Here is a 23,547-nt window from a genome sequence, read left to right as displayed (position 1 = left end):
CACCCAAACAAAAGGCAGCTCCGGGCTCAGACTCTCGCCCCCGTTGTGGGTTTTGCCTCGTGTGTTATTTCACTTAGCTCAGACACCGCCTTTGCCATCAGTCCTGGATCCCCTGGAAGTTTCCAGGCTCGCGTTCTTGAAGCACGCTGCCGCGGGGCACCAAAGCGCCGCACAGGACAAAGCGAGGTGTGGCACTTCTTTTTTTTCTTTCTTCTTCTTTTTTTTTTTTTTTTTTTTTGTGCGGGGCTGCAGAGAGAAGAAATAGGAGCACCGGAGCACGTCGAGGATGCTCGGGGACAACCGAGCCGCGCCTCCTCCGCCCAACGCGGCCCTCGCAGCCCGGTACCGGGGGCTGGAGGCGGGCTGAATCCTCCACGGCTCCGCCCCGTCCCGCTCCGCCCCCCCCCCGGGCCGGGCCGAGCCCCAAGGGGCCCCCCGGGGCCCCCCTAAGCCGGCAGCGGCGGGCACCATGCGCCCGGGGTGAGCGGCGGGGCCGGGGGAGCGGGGCCCGCGACGGGGTCGAGGCTGACAGCGTGCTCTGTGCTTCTCTCTCCTCCCGCAGGTGTGCCCCGCGGAGGCTGCTGCTGCTGCTCGGGCTCTTTGTGCTGCTGCTGCTCACCGCCTCCTCCCAGGAGCCCGGTAACGTGCGCGGGGCGAGAGGGGAGGGATGGGGGTCCCGGAACCGTGCCCGCGGGGTGCTCTGCGAGCGCGGCCGCCCGTGTGAAACGGTTGGGTGGAGGGGTGGGTAGATGGAGCTGCGTCCCCGTGCGCCCCATCCGCTGCTTCGTCTGATGCGCGAGCGGCCGGAGGGAGCGACGCGTGGCCGCGGGGCGGGCGGGCCGGCGTTGCCCAGGAGTAAGATTCGGTGATTCTGATGGGCCCTTTCCGTCTCTGGAAGTCCTGTGATTCTGTGGTTCCGTGCCCCAGAACAGCCGTGCGCCGGAGGTGCCCAATCCGCGGGTCCTCGCTGGGGCAGCGCTGGGAGACGCGCGGTGCCCCGACGTGCCGTGAGGGATCCCTCTGCCCTATGGGGAACCGCTGCTCTGCCCCCCGGGCTGCGCGCGCCCTCGAAGATGCAGAATGAGGCTAAGTTTTCCAAGTGCTCCCTCCCCACGAGGCACGAGCCGGTACGTTACGCTCGGGGAGGCTTGGCTTGCCTGCAGCCTGTTTGCGGAGCGGCCGAGCGCTGTGAGCGCTGACCCACAACGGGCGAGGGCGGCTCTCCGTGTCCCACACGGAGCGCTCCCACCTCTCCGCAGGTCGGGAGGTTCGGCTGCTGCCCCTCCTTCATCCCGCCGCCAGTTTGTGGGAGGCTGCTCAGGTACGGGCGAGCTGGAAGTCAACAGATGCTGGGCTGTGAAATCTGTGGATTGTTTACTGGAGCGAGGCGTTATGCCATCTAGGTACAGCTTTCGGCTCGGGCTGCGCTGCAGGCACTGAGTGCAGCCAGCAGGAGGGATGCCTGGCACTGCTGGAACCCATCCGGGAGCATGGGGAGAGGTTTTCCAGGCGCCCCAGACTGGGCTCGTGACACTGCTGTCTGGGCCGTGGGTCCCCAGGGATCTCAGCAACAAAGACGTCTCCAGAGGGAGAAAATTATTCCCATGCAAAATCCCAAATCGACTATTTTAGGTCTCTGGAGAGTGTCCAGCACAGCCAAGCTGCAGGGCTGGGCACTGCTCTAAGGGTGGTTATATGGAGCAGAAATGGCTCCTCGTGTCCTTCCCACCCTGGCTCCAGGTGACGGAGCTGTACCTGACCCAGGGCCGTGTCCCCGCTGCCCTCAGGGTCCCCCCACTTTGTCCAGACTCGGTAGGCACAGCAGCGGGGCTGGCAGGGAAGTGCCCGTCTCGTCCCACTGACTTGGCCAGCTCCCAGTGGCAAGCTGCGAATCGGGTTTTAAAGAATTTGAACATGTCTCAGTGTGGCTTTTTTTTTTTTTTTTCTTTTCTTTTCTTTTTTTTTTTTCTTCCTTTTTTGTTCCCTTCGGTTCAATGTCCAAGGACTGCAGGGCCTGTTCTGCCAGCCCTTCTTTGTGATGGGCTCCTCGGGAATGTTTGCTCTGAAGGCCGTTCTGGCGAGGAGATAACCTTTCTGTTTATCTGCCTTTCTTGCAAATTTGGGAGCTGAGCTGCCTGGAGCTGGGCTTTTTTTTTTTCCCCTGGAGATCCCTCAGAGTGGCATGGAGCAGGAGTTTGGGGCAGGGATGCTGCTGGGATGCCACTGCGTGTCCCATCCTGAGAACGCAGGGAAACTGGGACAGTGCTGCAGCCTGCTGTACGTTGGGTTTCTCTTCATTATTGTTGGAGCTGTGATGAGGAGCTTCCATCCCATTTTTGGAGCTCCTATCCCTGAAGGTGCCTTGGGCAGCCTGATCTGGTGCAGGGCAACCAGCCCTCAGCATGGGATTGGAACTGAGTGGGCTTTAGGTCTGTTCCAGCATAACCGTTCCGTGATTCTATGCAGGGCAAGAACACCGAGGTCAAGCTGGTGGTGGTAGGAAGCAGACAACACCTGGACAGCTGTGATCAGCTGTCTCTTGTGCTGCTGAATGCAGCAGGTGCCAGGGTGACATGCTGCTGGCAGCTCACGCTCTGTATATTTCCATCCTCGCTGGCTCGTTGGCCTCCATGGCTCGGGTGCCTCACAAGCACGAGCCCTCAGAGATGAAGCAGGTGCCGTGCAAAGAGATTTATGGCCTGTGACATAACTGCTTTGGCATAGGCTTGTGGGGATTTCTGACAGGTGGATCTGCGCTTTCGCAAACATTATTTGAGGAATTTCTCCTGACAAGGAGGAGGGCTGGGTGAGGAGCGTGCCGCAGGTGGCACCAGCAGGTGCTGCTTTAGGTTAGGAGGAGCTCCGCATTGAGCATCCCAACTGCTGCCCATGAGCAGAAGTGCCTTGGTGTTGCCCATCTGCTGGCTGGCCAAGGACAGGGACCACGTGTCTCTCATGTCAGCACCCAGCCCCTGCCCAGGCTGCTGGCAGAGCTCTGCGGAATGGCTGCCAGCCTTCATGGCCCCACAGTGCCTTGTGCTTTGGAGCTGGGAATTCAATGTAAGAAGAGATGAGTAGTGCTGCACTCTCAGGCAGCGTTCATCTTCCCTTCCCTTTCAGCAAGTGACCTGACCCTGACTTTCTCTGTGGTCGTGCAGCTCTGGGCTGGACTCAATCCATCCGCAGCATCCTGCAGCCCTGCTGGATCTCAGATATCTGCGGGGAACGGGAGCTGAGCCCTCTTGGATGCATGGGGCCATGGCACACGCCCTTGGCACAGTGGCTGCTGGCACGAGCACTGCCAAGCCCTGGGGCAGTACTGTTTGTGCCCTGGAGAGCAGCCCCTCTTTGGCAACTCTTGTTATTTGTTTTGGTCTGCAGCAGCAAGAACGTCTCCTTACACTGTTTATTTCATTACGATGTAGGCACTGCTGAAATAGTGAGCCTGAACACTTAAGAGGACAGGCACTCGGGGGAACAGCCCTGCAAGGGCTATTGCCAGGCACTTAAACAACAAACAAAACCCAAAAGTAGGCACCTAGTGCTGGGAAACAGTCCTCTTCTGTGCTATGCTCAGAGTGATGCTCTGAGCCCCTACGTGGCGGCCCAACTGAGCGCGTCGCGTCTTGTCCAGAAGCCGAGAGCTTCCCCAGTGCAGAATGAGTTCTGGCATAAGCCACTGAGTTCAAAGTGCTGAAGGAGACATCTAGGATTAAGCATCGGATGTGAATCAGCAGCCCAGAGATATGGGATTAATAAAGCATTTTAATGATCTTCCAGAGTATCTGGTGGCGTTTGAGCAAGTGCTGGGAACCCTAAGAGCATCCCTGGGCTGCAGGCAGCCCTCGGGGGGCAAGCCCAGCTCTGCCCTACACCCCTTTGGTCTGTGGGGTGCTGGCTGTGCGGATGTAGGAAGGTGTGTGGTAGCACTGCGTTTTTTGGCTCTCAGCATAGGGCATGATTGACCCGCAGTGTTTCTTGCCAGAATGTAATTGAATCAGGGAGCTAAGTGGGATTAGGAACTGGTTTGGACATTTACGCGGTTATTGGGAGCTTTCGGAGCTGTGTCGGCGTGGGCTGGGAGCACGGGGGGAAATGTCAGAGCAAGGGAGTCTGGGAGAGGACTGAGGGCAGCAATGGGGCTCTCAGTGAGCAACATCTGCTCTGTGACATCCCGTTTGCACTTAAAAAGGTTGCTCTGGTGGAATTTTTATTGCTTTTTTTGGCACCGCATCCCGGCCCCTTTTAGATGGAAATTTGTCATTAGTGACTTTTATTGTATTTTTGTTATATTCCCAAGCTCCATCCGCTGGTTTCTTCCTCCCGGGCCCTGGGACTGGAAGATGGGGCTGCTCCCCTGGCCCTGTGCTAGGCTGTGAGAGGGGGGGAAGCAGCAGAGCACCTGGGGGCGGCCCCAGCAATCTCCCATCGTCATTCAGTCTGCCTGCCCAGATGCCCTTGAAGCCGTCTCCAGTTTTACAGTCCGTAAGTGAGCCACCTGCCTCCCCTCCAGTAAACACCGCAGTTAAACAGGTTATTTTTTTTTCCACCTCCCTCATTAGGCTGTAACTTAATTGAGTCGGGGATTGTTGACTTTTGGATAAGGGGCACCTTTCTGATAACCCCAGATAAGGAGCTGACAGGCATCCCTGGCACAGGGCGCAGTGGCTCCGGGGACCTATTGGGAGGCAGCAGGGAGGGATGGGTGCTCTGGGGGAGCCCAGGTCTCACCAGGAGTGCTCCCTCCTTGGGCACAGCAGCAGAAGGGAAAATGCACTGCTGGCTTTGGATTTCACCCTGGGCATGTGGAGGAGAAAAGCCCCACTGTGCGCCATCTCAAGCCCACAGAGGGGTATCAGCTGCAGGCTATAGTGCTGCCACCCCCACGAGATAAGCCCAAAGGTGCCATTGTCAGCCTGGCTTGACGATGTAACCAGAGGCTGCAAGAGGAGGATGGGATCTGCACAGACTCCTGGAGGAGGTTTCCAAGCAGGGCACCACGCGATAAGATGGTGCTGTGTAGCAAATTCCTGCATCTCTGGCTACGGAGATGATAGAAAGGAGCCAAGGCACTGTTCTCTGCAGCTCTGCCTTCCCAGAGGGAGTGGGTTGTTTCCCTTTGTCCAGCACCTGGTATCACCAGGAGGAAAATGGCCCTACTCCCTGTTGGTTCCATGGTTCTGGTCCAGTGCTGGAGCCATAGGACATGATGTAATGGCCTCAAGTTGCATCAGGGGAGGTTCAGGTTGCATATTAGGAAGAATTTCATCTCAGAAAGAGTGTTAATGCATTGGCACAGGAAGGTGGTTGAGTCCTGGTCCCTGGAGGTGTCCAAGAACTGTGGAGATGTGGCACTGAGGGATGTGGTCAGTCAACATGATGGGTCGGAGTCGATGATCTTAGTGGTCTTTTCCAACCTTTATGTTTCTATGATTCTATTTCAGAATGGAAACGTATCCCCAGAATGCACTTTTGTGAGTCGGAGGAGGGATATTTCTGAGCTGGTTTCTCTGTGAAAGTGAAGGTTCTTCTCTCATTCTTGGGGCAAGAACATAGCTGTGCTGGCAGGAGGACCTTGCTGGGAGTGTGCTTAGCGGGGACGGTTGGAGTATATGATCTTAGAGGTCTTTTTTTAACCTGAATTGTTTTACAAGTCTATGACTCTATGCTCTGCACCTGCAGCAGCTGGCTGGCAGCGGGGAGCCTTATTTCCCTCTGCACTGGGACCAGAGCCATCCTCCTGGGGACCTTCTGGCCACCCTGCCACACCTGGTGACTGCTCTGCAGGACTCAGGCAACCAGCTCCTATGGCAGGCAGCCATGGGAAGCAGCGCTCCATCCCCTATTTGCTGCCGGGGCTCAACCTAAAGAGTTAACATACATGTTTGCAAGGGGCCCCGCAGCCTCCAGCCCCCAGAGGCAGCGCTGGAGGTAATAATCTTCTTTCAGCTCTTTTTTTTTCCCTTTCCCCTGCTAACTGTGGCGCTGACATGTCCCTTCCATGAAAGGCCCTTTTGTCACCGGTTGCTGGGCAGGCCCACGGCTAGCAATGGGCTTCAGGTAGCTCACTTGGCACAGCAGCATCCCTCTGCCTTGCTCCCGCTTCTGGGGGCTGCGCAAAGCCCCCTTTTTCCTTTCCTCCAAGGAAAGTGCCAGGGGCCCAATTCTTGCCCCGGTGCTACCTAGAGGGAGAGGTCAGCCAGTCTAGACGCTAATCCGCCCCGCGCTGTATTTCTGCTGCCTCGAGTGTCCTAGCAACAGGGTTTGGAAGTGGGGGGCAGAGGATGCGTGCTGACTGCTGGGGCAGCCAGCAGGGTCTGTCCGAGTACCCTGCAGCTGGGGACAGACTGACACCTGAGCCTCAAGGCTGGCCGTGGCCATCCCTTTTGGGGAATTCCCATCTCCGGGCAGCTAAACAGGCTGAGACCAAGTTTTGTGCTCAGGACCCTCTGCCACATGGATTATCGGCCAATGACAATGTCCCCTTGCAATCTGCTGTGTGCTCCCTTTCCTTCTCCGCAGCCCCCTTCCGGGCTTTCTCCTGCCCTGTGTTCCCCCGCCCTTTGTCCTGCTGCCTGTTCCTATTGCTTGCACCACATCCCAGCACCACCACTCCGGTGTGCTGGGCTCTGTGCCGGCAGCGCTGGGTGCTCCCCACTGCTGGGCTGGGTGCTCAGCAGGCACGCTGCATCTTGCATGGAGTCCCGCAGCCAGTTCCTGCGTACGTCACTTTTCTGCTGGTGTTTTGTTTTTTTCCTTCCTCCTTTTTTTTTTTTCTTTTTTCCCCTCCCCCTTTCTCTTTTCAGCTCTAGCAGCACCAGGCTGTCACTGGGGAATTGCTAATTCAGCGCCCTTTGTCTGCTGCCCAGCAGCAGCCAGGAGGGGAGGTTTGGGATTTGCTTGGAAGTCTGGGATTTGCTTGCTCCACATGGAGTACCTCATCCTGGGAGCAGCCACGTGGCTGTGGGCATGAGGGATGCTGCGGTGCTGAAGGTGGTTTTGTGGAGTCTTCAGAGTGGTTTATTTACTTGCAGATGCTTTCCTTGGAAAAAAAACAACAACCATAAACTCAGAAAATAAAACAAAAACAAAAAAAAGCTAAAACAGTGGAAAAAAACCAGTGAAATAGTAGTGGTGATGCTGCAAGGGAGGGGGGGGAAAGACATTGCCGTGTTGATTTATGGGGCTTTTTTCACAGGTCACTGCTAGCGTTTGTGGAGTTGGCCTTGCTGCAGGAAAAACTGGTTTTCAGCATTCCCATTAGGAAGAAACTTGAGTGGTTGTATAATTAAAATGCAGAAGAAAGAATCCCGGAGCAGCTGCTTGTGGTGCTTGGGGCGCGCAGCCGCCTCCCGCATTTGCCCTCTGCTTGCTCCGTGCTGTTGTTCACAATGGGAAAATGCCACATCCCTCTGCTTGCCTTATTGCTGCTCTCCCATCCTTGCTCCCTGCAAAGTCAAGCCCTGCAAGTAGACTTTGAAAGCAGCACGGCATGGGATGCAATGGGGCATCTGTCCGATGCTGGGGTGCACGGTGATGGTGCTGTGGGTACCCCTGGCTGTGCTGGGGCACAGTTTGAGATGAGGGGAAGGCGGTCCCCCAGCGCCGTGCCCAGCCTGCAGGATGTCAGCCCCACACAGGGAAAATTGCCAGTTGTCAGCTGGACAATGGTGGCATTGTAGGGACAGAGCGGGGCAAAAGGGCCCCGGCTCCAGTGTAATGTTACTTTTCTATTTATGTTGCCATAGTCAGTGCTGAGAAATGGCCCTATTCTCTCTAATCCCCCACTCCAGGCATGCCTGCTGGTTTGTAGTGGGGCTTTTTTGTGTTTTTAACCCTTTCCATGCATAAAGGTTCACAGTGACATACTTGGCAGCAAATTAGACCCATTAGATGCCATTCATCCTAATGTCTGTAAATGTTGGTTGACATCCTCAACAATTTCAATTAAGACCCTCTTGTAAGGCAGCAACCTTGACTGGCATCACATTGCCACGAGACAGATGCATTTCAAGGCACTGAGCCCTATGATGTGTGTGGCAGGGCAGGTTCAAGGGCAGGGTGATGCTGCTGAAGGCTGCTCCCAGCATCTCGCTGCAGTACCGGAGCCGTGCCAGGGCATGGTGTGGAGCGTGGTGACCCTGCACTGGGCTGGCAGCCCAGATGGGACAGGGATGCGCTGCTGAGGTGGGATGTCACAGCTTGGTGGGAACTTGTGAAAGACTGGGAAAAAGATCCCAAAGCCAACAGCACAGATGGGGTGTTGTACAGAGAGGTGGAAGGGCATAGAGCCTTGTTAGCAGTGCCCTGAGGCTTGAGGCACACAAAGCCCCTGAGTGTCAGGGTGTCAGCGTGGACATCAAGGGCAACTGAAAGGTGGTCTCTGGGGTCAGGCCCTCCCTATGCCTTCTTTTTCCTCTGGTTGCCTGGCAGAGTAGAGCTCCCCACCACCTGGCTGCAAGGGAATGCCTAGGGTTCTTTGCTGCAGGGTGAGACCTGGGTGCAGATATCCCAGGCAGGGTGGGCACAGTGCTCTTCGGGTGCTGTGTGCTGGAGATGCACTTGCAGGAGACGCAGGCTGTGTTTCCTTCTCCTCATAACACTGGAAGGCTTTGTCTGAGCCCTGGCCAGCCCCTACCCAGGCAGATCTTTCTCGACAGCTTAGCATTGCTCTTTGCTTCAAGTTGGTTCCCAAGCCCCTCTTTCTGCAGAGCTCCTGTGCCCTGTATTTGCAGGTAAGGAGGTGTCTGAAAACAGCACCTGGCTGCCCTGTCCAGAGCAGAGCTGGGAACCAACACCCTCCCATCACCCCCATGCTCCCGGCACCTCCCTGGGGGCTGCAGGAATTCCAGGAATGCAATTGTGGTTTGGGAATTCCTGGGGGGATAGGGCAGAGGAGTGCCCAATGCTGTGTGCTCCCACTCAGAGGAGGAAGTCTGCCAGTGGTGGTAAAGTGTGGCACACCAGTTCCAGGATGGAGGTGGCTTAGGGTGGGCTCTGTGCCTTTCCCCCCCTCCGGGGAACACTTAGTCTGCAGGGTGATGCATTGCCATGGGGGCAGGAAGGGGGCACATTCCTTCCCTCGCCTCCCGCTGCCTTATCTCCTGGCTGTCGGGCGGCCCCGCAGTGATGGGAAGCAGAGCTGGTGCCCCCCGGCCTGCTCCCCGCCTGCAGACAAAGCCGGCTCTGCGGGATGTGCTGAGAAAAAGGGAGCTGCCAGCATATTGCTGCCCTCCGATTGGGCTGGATAACGAGTTACGAGGTCAACACATGGTGCCTTTGCTGGGACCTGACCCGTCCTGTGCTGCTCCCGGAGGAAGCGGCTCGGTGGTATTTTTAGTCTCGCCAGGGAGGATGGAGGGGAGATTGTTTGCTTGGTGTCAGCTCTGCCGTGCCTGCTGCCATAGTCTGCATATTTCCCATGAGGACTGGCAGACACTTCCTCAGTGAGTAGCCCCGATGCCCTGGTGGGCATCAATGACCCCATGGCCAGGGTTGCAAGGGGGACACGTGGGCCAGGCTTAGGGCACTTCGGTTCCAATGCTCATTGAAGGTGTGTGGGAGCCGTGGGTTGGGTGCATCCCACTGCAGTGGTGCACCCAGGCTGTTTGTTATCCCCTGGATGATTTGATCGCTCCCCCAGGCAGTCGTGACATTTTAATGGTTTATCTTATCGAGGAATTCGCTGGGAGGAAGTTTCTGTCTCTCCATGAGTAAATGTTTAGGAACGCTGCTGCGGTCCCGGGGTCTCGGCGGTGCTGTGTGGCTGCGGGTTGCATCCTCCCTGAGCCACCACCTGCGTCACCAGCCTCAGCAGCTGCTGGCATACAGGATACCTTGCAACCATGCAGCATCCTTTTCCCCTGCAAAAAGCACTGCCCTTTGCCAGAATTTGGAAGGCTGGGCTCATGTACGTCGCATTTATGGACGGAATTTGTGTTTGGTGTTGTTCCAAAGATGCTGCAGGATCCCTGGGATAGGGACAGTGTGCAGCTCTGGGGATATCGGTGTCCCTGTCCTGGGTGCAGCTGCTGAGCCACCTTTCTGCTGCTGCTAACTGCTGCCGGGCGCCTGTCCCGCTGTCTGTCCCGCTGTCTGTCCCGCTGGCTGCATGGGAGGTCAGCGAGATGTAGCAATATCCTTAGGCCTCTTACGCGTGCGTCCTGATGAGTGCCTTTTGACTGTTGTTTGTGCTTTCGGATAGGAAGAGATTAAAATCCCAAACATCGATAGGTTTTAAAGATACCATCTGTCTCTGACAGTTGCTGGATTTTGTTCTGCTTGGTGCTTGAATGCTCCGCCTGCAGCCTCTCTGCTGGCCTAGCGCTGAGGTTTTGTCACTTCCCCAGCAGCACTCACGCAGGAGAAACACAGACAGGGCAGCGTCTCTGTGTGCCTCTATTTCACACCAAGGAGCTGCATATCGAGACCTGCTGTGTGCGGTTCTTTATCAGTGGGCAGCTAGCCCTACTGTTTGGCAGCAGTGATTTTTAGCAACAGAAAACTCCCATAGCTCACTGCAGTCTCTCTTTGCTCCATGCCTCGGAGGCTCTGAGGTCCTGATGCCCATGCTGCTGGGAGCTTGCTGGGCTGTGGGCATGGGACGAGAGTCTTGCTTCCAGGGATGTGTCAGGGAAACTTGGGCTACTGGTAGGAAGCAGCGCTCTCAAATGTTTGCTTCACTGCATTTTGTGCCTTTTGGAGCTGGTGCTTTCTCATGCATTGCAGTAGGAGCCTTCTGATGTTACAGGGCTTTGCTTTCTGCTAGCAAACGATGGAGCTGTGCTTTGGAAAGACTGTGGGGCCATGGTGTGTTCTCATGGGGTGTCGTTCGCATCCCTGGGCTGAGCCACATAGAGGATGGCAGAAGTACAGGGATGCCCTGCCAGCAGAACACACTCCCTTAGCACACCAAACCCTTTTGACATTGAGAAAAGAGGCCTGGCGGGCTGTTGCCTGAGCACCTCCACTGAGGCATTCCTAATACAAATTTGGTGTGTGCAGCAGGGAGGAAGGTGACTCCTCATCCTCCCTTAGGAGCAATCTGAGATGTCCTTCTGGTTGTCCGATGGGTTGTGCTGCTATGGGACAATCTGCAGGGCTTCCTGTGGGGGGTGGGGGCAGAGGGTGGAGAGTGGAATCGGCTGTGCTGAAGGGGCTGGGGGTATCCTGAGCAAGAGCCAAAAGCAAGAGAGGAGGCAGGGAACTGCAGGTGATGGAGGAATCAGGTTGCTCACCCTGTCTGGGCTTGCTTAGCTAAGTATGTTCAAGGGTTCCTGGCCTGGAAAAGAGAGGTCCTTGGTGGGCTAGTGACACCTAGAGGGAAGGGGCAATGCCATTGGGGTCTCGCCCTGCCCCAGCTGAGCGCTCAGGTCCTGCAGCTGGAGCTGTGCTGGGTGCAGACATCCCTGTGCAGTGCCTATGGGCACAGTAGCATCCCTCAGGACCCCTCTGTGACCTCTACTCTGTGCAGTGCTCGGGCCTGGAGCTCCCTCTGCTGTCTGTCTGTCTGTCCATCCATCTGTTCATGCTGCTCAATGAGCTCTGGGTGGGGAGCCCTCAAGAATGAGCAGTGTGACCCCACAGGGGCTAGCTGGTAGTCCCCAGCAGCCAGCTAGGTTCGTGGGATGGGCCTTCCCGAGCGGAGCTTGTCCCCTTGGTCCCACCATCCATCCCCCAGATCTCCCTGCTGAGGGCTGAAAACACCACACTGGGAGGCACTATGAGCCAGCCCTTGTGTGCAGTGCTGGCACTGCACAAGCAGATATTTCCCTGGCCAGGTCCCCTGTCGCCTGTCACAACACCATGCTCTTCCCACTGCTCTGGGGAGCATGCAGCCAGCTTGCTGGAAACCCTTTGGCTCGGCGCCCTGTTTAGGTGTGGTTATTTGTTAACCACGAGCGTGGAATACAGGTCTCGAACCAGGGCTCTCTGGCTTTTCTTTTCTTTACACCCCATGCATGGTGCACTCGTGATCTCTGCTTGCACTGCGTCTGCGCGTTCAGCCTGCCCTGATCCTTGGAATGCTCCTGGTGGAGGCAAGGCAGCTTGCTGGGGCTTGTGGTGCTCCCACCCAGCATTCTGCATCTCTCGGGGAGAAGCCGTGGGAAATGGCACCCGTGTCCCCCTGTCCAGGGTACATTCCTCTGCCCTGCCTGCACCCCATCAACAGCCCCTTTGTGGCAAAAATGAATCTCTCCATTGTCAGGGTGCCTAAAAGGGCCATTTCTCTGCACTGCTCAGCGTGGATACCGGGGCTTTTCCTGCCCCCTCCCCCCCCCCCACTGCCCTGGGCCCCTGCAAGAACTGCTGAGCCTGGGTTTCCACCCATCCTTCCCATGGGCAGCATGACTGGCAGCCCCCAGCCCTGACTCACCAGCGTGAGAAAGGGATTTGGGCTCTGTCCAGGAACAGCTTAGCTGTCCGTCTGTCCATCTGGACAGCCAGGAATGAGGCTGTCATGATTGTCCCCTGCTCTTGGACCTTTTGGGGCTTTGTGACCAGGACCTGTGGTCAGGGTTTCCCTGTGTCCTGAGTTTGGTCAGTTCTGGTGCAAAAAACAAGTCCCCTTTGTATCACTTCTGAAGTGATGCATTTGCTGAGGGAGGCGTGTGTAATTAGCAGTAGGACAAGGGAAATGGCTTTCAAATGCTAAAATAGGGGAGGCTTATGTGTTAGGAAGGAATTCTTCCCTCTGAGGGCGGTGAGGCGCTGGCACTGCTGTCCAGAGTTGTGGGTGCCCCATCCCTGGAGGTGCTCAAGGCCAGGCTGGATGGAGCCCTGGGCAGCCTGAGCTCATGGGGGCAGCCAGCCTGTGGCACAGGGGTTGGAAATGGCTGGGCTTTGTGATCCCTTCCAGCTTAAGCCATGCTGTGATGTTCTGTGATCACCCAAGGCTTGTCCTCCGAACACTCGTGGGGTGGAGCGGCCTTGAGAAGCAGCGCGGAGCCCTGTTGGGACATGACGGGGCAGGCTGACAGTAGCTGCAAGGAGCTGCTGAGCAGGGGGTGCACGTGGAAACCCGACCCTAAAGGCAAAAAATGCATGACATTGGGTGTAGGCTGTGCTGTGTCAGAGGAAAGCTGTTCCACAAAGCACTCGTGAAACAACATCAGCTTTGGGCAGGCATATTAGCGTGGCATTATTCCCGTGCCAGCCACCATTTTAGTGGGAAAATTTGCACAAATCACACCAAAAAGCAGCGTGGGAAGCAGTGCATGGAGCTAATAGACATCTGAGCATTAGTTTCACACTTTTCCTGACTAGCAGAGCCTTGCCAAAAGGCTGTTTTAAAACGATCGCAAGCCTCATTGACCCTGTTTTGTTCCTGTTTAATTTCTTTACAAATTGGAACAGCAGGAGAACCAGGAGGACTCTGTGGGGCTGTGGAGATGGTGAAGGGTCTGAGGGTGAGATGTGTGAGGAGTGGCTGACATCCCTTGGTTTGTTTAGCCTGGAGAAGAGGAGGCTGAGGGGAGGCCTCGTGGCTGCCTGCGGCTCCTCGCAGTGGAAGGGCAGCGCTGAGCTCTGCTCAGGTGGCAGTGGAACGGCGTGGGGCTGTGTGAGGTGGGGTGAGGAGAAGGCTGTGCCCCTGAGGGTGGTGGGCACGGAGCAGCTCCCAGGGCTTCTGGAGCTCAGGGAGCGTTGGGACACCAACCTCAGCCACAGGGGTTGGTGCGTGGGACTGGGTGTTGGACTGGGTGACCCTTGTGGGTCCCTTCCAACTTGGGATGTTCTGTGGTTCTCATGGTCAGCGTGAGGGGACACGGTGACATGGAGGACCTGGGCTGTCCCTGCATGTCTCCTCATTGTGCTGCTTGCTGCAGGCATTCGCAACCGGCTCCAGCAGAACTGCAGCCCCAGCCTGCTGTTGCTCACAGCCCTGGCTTGGAGGTGTGCCGGCGCGTGGTGCTGGGGCCCCGCTGTGCTCCTCCAGTTCACCGTCTGCTGGCCCCGCTCGCTCACCAGCCTACTGCAGCACCTGGGGCTTCTGGCCGTGAAACCGAGCAAGGAAAGGGTCTTGAAAGCACTTGCTGCTCTAGGGGCTAGTTGCTTTCTCAGCCAGCAGAAATCTTGGAAGTGTTTTCTGGGGCAGAAGGGGTTAAGGCAGGAGCAGCGGCAGCTGGCTAGTGTGGGCCAGCAGCCCAGGGAGCTTGCACCGCTGGCTCTGCTCCTGGCCGTTCAGGGGGCTCGAGTGGGTCGCAACCCGGCTGCGCGCCCCTCGGGGGCCGTGCCTGCTGCGAGGAGGCTGGGAGAGGAGGGCTCGCGGCCGGCAGCGGGGCCACTCCTCCCAGCGCTCCGGTTTGAAGGCTGGGCGCTGGGGAGGAGAGAGCGATGCGAGCGCTGCGGGCGCCTCGCTGGGGCCGATCTCCTGCCCCTGCCCCCGAGCCCCTCCGTTTGCGAAGCCGGGGGGCTCGCTTTCCCCTCCCCATGGCTGTGCTCCACCTGGGGCTTTGGCTGCTGCTGGCTTCCTGCTGCTTCTCCTCTTGCGACGCGCAGCTTCTCGACTGGATTTGGGGCAGCCCGAAAACCACGGGGACCCCCACGGCGCCAAGCACTGCAGAGATTTCACCCACCCTGAGCGCACCTCTGAGCTCAGCAGCAGCAGGGGATGTGGCCACCACGCAGCGGCACCAGGAGCCCAGCACGGCAGCACCTACGGGACAGGAGAGCACTGAGAGCACGGATGGCCCCGAGCAGGGGGACGGGAGCACCGCGGGGATCACGGTGCCAACCAGCACGGCACGGACTGCCGCTCCCCCTCGCAGTACACCACCCACCCGCAGCCCCACCGAGACTCCACGGCCCCTGGGAACGGGGAACCCCAATACGACGGAGCTGCCCCGGCAGCAGGAGGGGACAGGGGGTTCCCCGCAGAGGCCAGCAGCCGCCCGTCCAGGTAGAGCTCCTTTCCCTTTCCCATCAGGTGACAGTGCCCACCACCCCACGGCGCAGCGACACGGAGCATCGCCCACGCCACGTGCTGCAGACCATGCTGAGACACGGGGCTGGCGACCCTGGGCCATCCCCCGGCCATCCCCCGCCGCTCCCGGTGCTGCAACACCGGGTGATGGGGGCCCGAAGCGCAGCACCGACGGCGAGGGGCCGGCACTGCTTGGTGTCAGTGGGAACCAGAGCCCTTCTGCGCCCAAACTGAGGGCAGTGAGCGGTGTGGATTCTCCTCCTGCTGGTCCTCCTGAGTTCGATTTACTAACCTCTACCCTGCGAGTTGTTGGCGCGGGGCTTGCTCCCTCCTTCCCCAGACTGCTGCCAGCGGGCGGGCGCTGCCTGCCCCTCCCGGCCCACCTGCCTTTCTGCTCCGTTCTGGGCACCAACCATGTCAGATTGCCGAATTATCTCAGCCACGGCAGCGAGGTGGAAATTCGGGCTGCTTTGCATGAGTGGGAGGGGCTGCTTGAGTCTCGGTGCCACCGCTACTTGGAGTGGTTCCTCTGCTTGCTCCTGGTCCCTGGGTGTAGTGCCTCAGTCCCTGTAACTCCCCCGCCGTGCCAGGGCTTCTGTGAGGCCGTCAGAGACCTGTGCTGGATGCACTCGGCTGGTGGGCGCCTGCCTCTGCCCTGTGACTCTCTCCCCAAGGAGGACGGAGGGTATTCTTGTGTCTTTGTTAATGTGTCCGCAGGTAATGTGGCTGGTGACCCTTGTTCATGTCTTCCTTCTGCATGTCTCATCAGCCAAAGCCTTCTAGTGCTCCAAGGGATGCTACTGCCTCGTCTCTGGCCAAAAGCCTCTCTGCCCTGCCTCAGTTTTTGGGTTTGGGCTCCTTCTGCAAAGAGGAGCCTCCTTGTCCATCCCCAGGTTGTCCCCACTGGTGTGGGATGTGGAGCTCACCATGGGGGCTTCAAGGTGACCCCAGGCAGCAGCTGGAGGGAGCCGCAGGGCATCGCTTCCCCGCATGGGGCCAGGGCTGTGACCTCACATATGCACACCCACATGTCTGCTGCCCTGCCTTGGGGTTAATGATTTACCCACAGATAATGTTTGATCCCCCTACTCAGAAAGCAGGAGAGGTGCTTGGTGCTCGACTACTGCCACAAAGTGCTTTTGAGCCCTGTGTGACTTAGCCAGCAGCTAAGGCCTCCTCGGCGGGGTGAGGAGCCAAGGGTGGCAGCTTGGGGACAGAAACACGCCCGGGAGAAGGGGATGAAAGCCAGAACGGGAACTCCTACTGCTGCCCTTTGCAGCTCCACTGAATGGGGCTGTGTTGTCGTGCTGGACCCTGTGCCCTCAGGTGACGTGGAGCAGACGAGTCTGGGGGACAAGGAAGGCGCAAATGCCCTTGTTGGCCCCCTGGGCTGTCAAAGCAGCTCTCTGTGGGATGCGACGGGAAGGGGGAGAGGCGGGGATGCAGAGCAGCCTTGAGCATCTCTGGAGCCCTTCCAAGGGCAGCGGGAGCCAAAGCTCGGTCACCGTGGCCCCAGGCATCCCTGTGTGATTCCGTGCCAGCGCCACCTGGAACTGCGATGGTGTCCATGGGAGAATTGTGTGGCCAGCTCTGGGGTGCTGGCAATCCTCCATTGCAATCCATGGGCTGCCCAGGAGCCTCTTTGGGACAGTTTGGGGTTGGGATGAAGCCACAGCTGGGGGATTCCCCTGCTGCCCGCTGCGCATGATCAGGAATATCGGCAAGGCGGGAGTCCTGCTGCGGGGGCGAGCGCACAATGTCGCATTGTAGTGGACGGCACTGGGATGTGAGTGCCGTGCTGCTGGCAGATTGACCGTCCCCACCCTGCAGATGGGATCTGGATGCGTCTGTGGCCATCGTGGGCTCGCTCGCGTGTTGCAAGGTGCGAGCCTGTTTTCTTTGGGAAGCTTCCTTGTATCGTCGCCCAACTCCTGCTCTGAGCCAGGGCGCAAGTGGTGTGTTTGGAGAGGAAGGGGGAACCCAGAGATGGTTGAAATACCAAGGGAAGCAGGACTGTGAATTGCATTGCTAACAAAAGCCTCTTTCAGCCTTACCCCCAGCCCCCACCTCAAGCCTCAAGGCAGAGGACGGGCTGTCTGCATGAAGAATTGCAGAGATGGCTCCTACACCCCTGCTTGCGTGGACCCCTGCCTGCATGGACCCCTGGGAGGAAGCTCTGATTTCCTCTTAGCATAAAGCTTTTATGAATTTGGCTTCCTCCAAGCCAAGATAAGCACCATCCATGCTTCCCAGTGGTGTCTCTTGAGGTCAGGGCTGCTGCACAGAGGGGCAGCTGGCGCAGCACTGCATGGCATGGCTCAGCGCAATGGAAGCTGCTTTGCCTTGTGCCTGCATGTGCTGTCATGTGTGGGGCAACTCATGGTTGGCTGCCATCCACAGAACTGAGGTTGGCAGAGAGAAATATCCCCCTGCCTCTAGAATGAGGCATTTCTGATGTCTCTTTGAAAGGACCAGCCCTGGCATCCTGGCTTGGCTGCCACAGGAGCTTGGGATGCTCTGTGTGCTCAGATGCCCCCACGCTTTGGAATAGAAACCCAGGTATTTGTCTCTTCCTACCATTCCAAAGGACATATTTCCCTCCCAGGCTGGGCTGGGCTGATTTTTTTTTTTTTTTAAATACATATATTTGGTTTTCTTTTTTAAGATACTCTGGAGGAAAATGCCTTGCTTCAGAGCAGGGTGGGGGTTCCCAGGCTCCTGCGCACACCCCAATATACCCGGCTTGCATTCGGCAGCAGGGAGGGAGGGGGGCACTGAATTGTTTCAGCTCCTCATAGAGGCCCTTTGTGCCATCCTCACTGCCAGCAAGGAGCCTGATCCCATGCTGCAGTCCTTGGCTGTTCTGGGAACCCCAAAATGGGAACCTGCAGCTGGGAGCGGCTGTTGGATATCTTCTTGCTCCTGGGAAATCTGGAGTTAAAAATCACCGATGCACAGCACGCTTGCTTACTCGCTCACATCAAGTTGGCACCGGCCCGAATGGTTGACATAGGAGAGGAGGAATCCAGCGCCCATTGTGTGGGCGATGAGGATGTGCGTGCTGCCAAAACAACAGGAGTTTGCATCCAGAGGGCTGGCTCACACGGCCAGATGTTCAGCTGTGCCTGGTAGGAGAGACTGTCCTGACCAGAACTCCCTGAAGTGCCTTGAGAAAATGAGCTGGGGCAGGAGACGAGCTCGAAATTGAGATCATCTGGGAAGCCGGCAGGGTGCATGTCAGTCCCAGCCGCTTTCCCAGGCGGTGCAAGGAAAGGGCTGGGATGGTTCCCAGCCATGGTGACCCTATGGGGACAGGGTGTTGCGAGGCTGGTCATGACTTTGGAGCGGGCATGGGTGTGCGAGGGCACAACACGCAGCTGTACCTGTGAGATATCTCATTTTATTGGAGCTCTGGGATGCCACGCCACTCTGAGTGGAGAGCCAGCAGCAGGGATTGAGATGCGTTTTGGGAGCTGCATCCTCGTTCTGCAGCTTGAGGAACGCTGCTGCCTCATCTGCTTGCGGCCCTGCTCCCCAGCACTCACTGCTCTGTTCCAGTGCATATCCTGGTCCTTGAGTATGGTACTGCTCCATTATGTGGATGTGCTTACTTGTACCCTAGCACCTTTTGACCAGGAGAAGGGTTGTCCATCCAGATCCAGCAGAGCAGCAGCCCACTGGAGACTTGAGACCTCTCTAGACATGTATAAAAATTCCTCTTGTTTTCTGGAGAAAGGCCCTCCTTCCCTTTGGGAAGCTGCATCTTTCCAGGCAGTGGGGTTGGGAGCAGGGTTAGCTGCAGGGAAGAGCACAGAAATGTTCCTCTAGGGATGGTGAGTGTTGGGGTCACATCCACAAGATGAGAAAATGAAGTAGCTGTTAATTGGCGCAGGCTCAAAATAGCCTGAAAGCTCACTGCTTGGCTCCCTCGTGGCTGGATGGGTCTTTTAGGTTCAGCAGCTGCAATGTGAAGCAGAGCCCCCAGCTGCCTAACGTCCCCAGACTGTGGAGCAGTGTCACTGGGTGGCCCTGAGCAGCGTCCCCAAAGGCACAGAGCAGAGGCATGCTGAAGTTGCGTGTCCTTGCTGTGCTGCTTCTCACCATCCCCTCTCCCTCCTCTTTGCAGAGAACCTGAGCAGTGAGGTCAGCCTCCTGGAGCTGATTGGAGACCCGCCGCCAGAGGGGATCGTCAAAATCTACGGCCATGAGAACAGACCTGGCTATGTCTTTGGACCCAATGCCAACACAGGCCAGGTGGCCCGGTACCACCTGCCCAGCCCCTTCTACCGAGACTTTTCTCTCCTCTTTCACATCCAGCCCACCACCCCGCGGGCCGGCGTGCTCTTTGCCGTCACAGACTCCACGCAGAGCATCATCTACGTGGGTGTTAAGCTCTCAGACTTGCACATGGGCAAGCAGCAGATCATCTTCTACTACACTGAGCCGGGCTCACAGAGCTCCTATGCGGCTGCCACCTTCACCGTGCCCACCCTGCTCAACCAGTGGGCAAACTTTGCTATCAGTGTGGAGGAGGACGAAGTCATCCTCTACCTGGACTGCGAGGAGCACGAGCGGGTCCGCTTTGAGCGCTCCCCGGATGAGATGGAACTGGAAGAAGGTGCCGGGCTCTTTGTTGGTCAGGCTGGAGGGGCTGACCCAGATAAATACCAGGTAATGCCTTGGTGATCCCAACCAGCGGCGTCTGGGGAGGAGAGAGGCTGTAGGGATGTGTCACCAGCCCGTTGGTTCAAAGAGATTGAACTGACCTCTTTGGCAAGAGAAACCAAAGGAACACCCTGTGTGTGCATCACCTGGGCAAGAGGGATTGGCTTAAGGTGCCATCATTATGTTCTTGGGCATCCCCAACCCAAAGCTCTTAAGGCAGGGGGTGATGTGGTGGCGCTGTAGCATCCACCATGACCCCCATTTCGGCAAATGCTCTCTTTGAGCCTCCTCTTACTGAAAATACCCTTCTCCTTTGGTGCCTGCTAGCTGGGCTGGTGAACTGTCTCTCTTAGCTGGAAAAAATGTTCAGGCTGGAGCATATCTTTGTTGGGCCTTATCTACAGGAAGACGGATGAGAGCTGGGAGGGAAGGTGATAGCTCAGTCTGTGGCTTGAGAATGGTTCATGTGTTAGATAAGATTTACTGGAAGTGTGGGGAAAATGCAGCTGACATGGAAATCCCCCACTGTGAGGTTTCACTGCTCTGTGAGGTTTCATTTGGGTTGAGTGTGCTCTGCCCAACCATGGGACAGTGCTTCTACCAAGGAGCTTTGCAGAGTGCGTTTGTGAAATTAAACGTTGCCTTGGCACATGAGCAGAGCTATTAAACCATGTAGGGCAGGAGGCTGCAAAAAAACTCCCAGGAAGGTGTTAATGATTGATGCACTGTGGACCAGTGGTTGAGGAGGCTCCAGGAGATCTCAAGGGCAACCTCTTTCTTTGAACTTGCTGGGGTGGCAAGCCATGGCCACGGAGGAAATCCTCCCCAGGAGGTTTGGTGGAGATTTGGCTGGCAGATGCAGGAAAAAGCCTGGAGCAGAGCAGAGATGCTTTTGCCTTTCTAGCAGGTGATGTTTGTGCCTTGGGGAGAAGGCTGTGAGCAAGCTCTTGCAGAATGGCCCCCAGTTCTCCCGCAGGGAATAAGCAGGCATCAAGGAAGGGGAGGCTGAGTCCTTGCAGCTCCCCAGGTTCTGCCCAGCAGGCTCAGCATCTGCCCAGCATCTGACTGCCTCATGACCCAGCCCATGCTATTTGCAGCCGACAGGGCTGATTAAATCCTGGCCCCCAGACAAGCAGCGGAGCCAGCCATTGGCAGGCAGCATTTACCACAGAATATCCTGCACTGGAAGGGATCCATAAGGATCAGCTCCTAAGGTGTGCTGGATATTGGTGGTACAGGGCTGAGCATCCCCCAGGAGATGGGCTGAGAAGCTCAGAGCCCATGTGGGTGGCATTTCCCTGGGGGGGTGGTTGTAGTTCCATATATTTTTATGTACAGATAGACAGCTAACAGCCAACCTGGCTGCACTGCAGCTGCCTCTGATTCTTGTTTTCTCAAACCCCTCATGTTTCCTGAGCGTGCTGTGCTTTCAAGCAAGCTGAAATGTTGTTTTAGGTGTCCTGCCCAGTGACAAGGTATCTTTCCTCTTCCAGCTTTCCTCCCTGCTGGGATCAGAGCATGGCCATGTCCTGTCCTGGCAGCGAGGAGCTGGGCTTTGCCGGGTGGTGCAGTGCCCTCCTAGCAGGTAGCTCTGCTGTGAGGCTCTTCCTGAGGTGGCCTACTTAGGAAAGAATTTGTGGAGGTTTGTTGTATAAATAAGCATTCTGAATGCGCACAGCGCTTGCAAAACCCAAATAAATGGTAAGGAAGTGGGGATTAGGCTAAGAAATACAAAATGGGAGCTTTCCAGCAGCAGGCTGCAGCTGGCAGGTGTCCCTTGCTGGGAAGTGGTGAAGAAGAGAGGCCAGTTGGGATGGGGAATGCTCTGGCAAGGGGGAAATGAAGAGCACATCCTGAAGACTTGCTGTAAAAGCCTTGCTGTCTGGCTGCCCGAAGCCCTTCTGCAGCCTCTTGGTGACAGAGCAGGCAGATGGCTTTTTTTGCTATGGCTCGGCATCCGGCGGCGCAGGGCTGGTGTGATCCACCTCTGTTCTGGGGACGTGGTGGCAGGGCAGGAAGGACCCAGTGTGCCTCCATCCCCAATGGCACGATGTCTTGCAGGGTGTGATTGCCGACCTGAGGCTGCGAGGGGATCCGCGGGCGGCCGAGTACCATTGCGAAGAGGAGGATGACACCGAGGTGAGCACAGAGCAGATGCAGCCTGGGGGGGCTCCTCCTCAGCTCCTGGGCTGAGCCACTCTGTCTCTCCCCGCTGAGTGCAGGCATCTGGAGATTTCGGCAGCGGGGCAGAGGACAGGCACCGTCCCTCGGGGAAGGATAAGGTGAGTTGGCATTGCGCTCGGTGGTGATACACAGACTGGGGGAACTCAAAGTCAGTGTCCCCTTGTCACTGGCACAGGGCATCCCAGGGCTGCTGGATGCTGTCCCTGTCACCTCCCCGCCTGTGGTGGAGGGCGGTGGGACAAGGAGCAGTGTGGGATCCCCCCAGCAAGCAGAAAGGACCAGAGTGGAGGAGAGGCTGCAGGTCTCCACAGGAGGTAACGGCAGCTGTCCCATTCCCATTGTGCCACCACAAAGTGGTGCTGGTCCCTGACACAATTGTCTGCCATCCCTGCAGGCACTGGCCCCAAAGGTGAAAAAGGGGAGAAAGGTGAACGTGGCCTGAAGGGGGACTCGGGGACCAGTGGCATCTTGGGCCCAGGCACTGCCAAGGGCGAGAAGGTAAGCAAGGGACTGTTGGGGCTGCCTCTCCCACCAGTCTGCAGCAATGTGTCCACGTTTGACGCTCATCTGTCTCCATTTCTGTTCCACAGGGGGAGAAAGGTGAATTGGGCATCAAGGTGAGCTCTGCTGGAGAACTGGGCAGGGATGTAGGGCCAAGCTGTGTCCATGTTGGCCACAAACCCTAGAGTGCAAAGAAGTCACGCCGCTGGGCATGGTCGGACGCTTTTCTGTCTCCTCCCCAGGGCAGTGCTGGTTTTGGCTACCCTGGCTCCAAGGGCCAGAAAGGTGAGCCTGGAGAGCCTGGCCCCCCTGGCCCTCTCTCACGGCATACTGATGGCGTGTCGCTGGAGCAAGTCACTGGCCCCCCCGGCCCCACTGGCCCCCCAGGGAAGGATGGGGCCCCTGGCAGGGACGGCGAACCTGTGAGTCAAGCCCCTCTCTTGTGCTCCCCCTTTCTTCCCTGTGCTCCACTCATCCCTCTCCTTTGCCATCCCCAGGGTGATCCCGGCGAGGACGGCAAACCTGTAAGTGGGAAGGGTTGCGGGATACCGCACAGGACAGCTGCTCTGTGCCCCACCACCCACTGATGCCTATTCCCCTGCTCCCCTTTACAGGGTGAGATGGGGCCCCAAGGGTTTCCGGGGACACCAGGAGAGTCTGGGCAGAAGGGAGAGAAGGTGAGTAAGCGTGCTGGTGGCCATGCTGGTGGCCATACCAATGACTGTGGCCACAGTGGAGCAGGCAACCTGCCTGTGCTTGTGAACCATGATCTCCTCTCCATCCCACAGGGTGACCCTGGTGTGGGGCTAAGGGGCCCCCCGGGGCCACCGGGTCCCCCCGGACCTCCAGGACCCTCCTCCAAGCAGGACGGGCTGGTAGGTACCCCTGGAACCTGGGAGGCTGCAGAACATTGCATGGAGACACCGTGGGACAGCATCTTGTGCCATCAGGCACCTCAGCCCTGATATTTTGTCTCTGCTTCCCTAGACATTCATTGACATGGAAGGCTCTGGGTTCGGTGGTGACCTGGAGACCCTGCGGGTGAGTGCAAGACTCCTTCTCTGCAAGGAGTAAAAGATGCACGTGACCATTGTCCCCTTCTTCTTTTGCAGGGCCCACGAGGGCCACCTGGTCCCCCAGGTCCCCCAGGTGTGCCTGGCTTGCCAGGGGAGCCAGGAAGGTTTGGGATGAACAGCACAGACCTGCCAGGACCACCAGGGCTGCCAGGCAGAGATGGAACCCCTGGGCCTCCAGGGCCAGAGGTAGGTGCTGAG

At 57.5% G+C, this 23,547-nt stretch overlaps 1 protein-coding gene across 2 annotated transcripts in view; it reads left to right on the top strand.

Moving 5' to 3' along the window:
* The first annotated feature begins 463 nt into the window (after positions 1-463).
* COL18A1 (collagen type XVIII alpha 1 chain) overlaps positions 464-23,547 on the top strand; it is a 30,636-nt gene continuing 7,552 nt past the window's right edge. Inside the window, exons 1-14 of one of the 2 annotated variants that reach the window (XM_042821875.1) lie at positions 464-480; positions 563-639; positions 19,050-19,594; positions 21,650-21,727; positions 21,811-21,870; positions 21,948-22,086; positions 22,167-22,270; positions 22,363-22,389; positions 22,516-22,695; positions 22,771-22,797; positions 22,888-22,950; positions 23,062-23,148; positions 23,261-23,314; positions 23,386-23,535. In XM_042821875.1, coding sequence (XP_042677809.1) covers positions 470-480; positions 563-639; positions 19,050-19,594; positions 21,650-21,727; positions 21,811-21,870; positions 21,948-22,086; positions 22,167-22,270; positions 22,363-22,389; positions 22,516-22,695; positions 22,771-22,797; positions 22,888-22,950; positions 23,062-23,148; positions 23,261-23,314; positions 23,386-23,535 — 1,602 coding nt within the window. In that variant the 5' untranslated portion in view covers positions 464-469. Of the gene's footprint in view, positions 481-562; positions 640-14,334; positions 14,900-19,049; positions 19,595-21,649; positions 21,728-21,810; positions 21,871-21,947; positions 22,087-22,166; positions 22,271-22,362; positions 22,390-22,515; positions 22,696-22,770; positions 22,798-22,887; positions 22,951-23,061; positions 23,149-23,260; positions 23,315-23,385; positions 23,536-23,547 lie in introns of those variants that run through there. The other variant, XM_042821874.1, reaches the window with a different exon arrangement.

This window comes from Centrocercus urophasianus, unplaced genomic scaffold, assembly GCF_019232065.1.
Source record: "Centrocercus urophasianus isolate 14NV4802_14NV808 unplaced genomic scaffold, USGS_Curo_1.0 seq_20, whole genome shotgun sequence".
NCBI classification, from domain to species: Eukaryota; Metazoa; Chordata; class Aves; order Galliformes; family Phasianidae; genus Centrocercus; species Centrocercus urophasianus.
The sequence above is the reverse complement of the archived record's forward strand: the minus strand, read 5'-3'. Positions and strand labels throughout refer to the sequence as shown.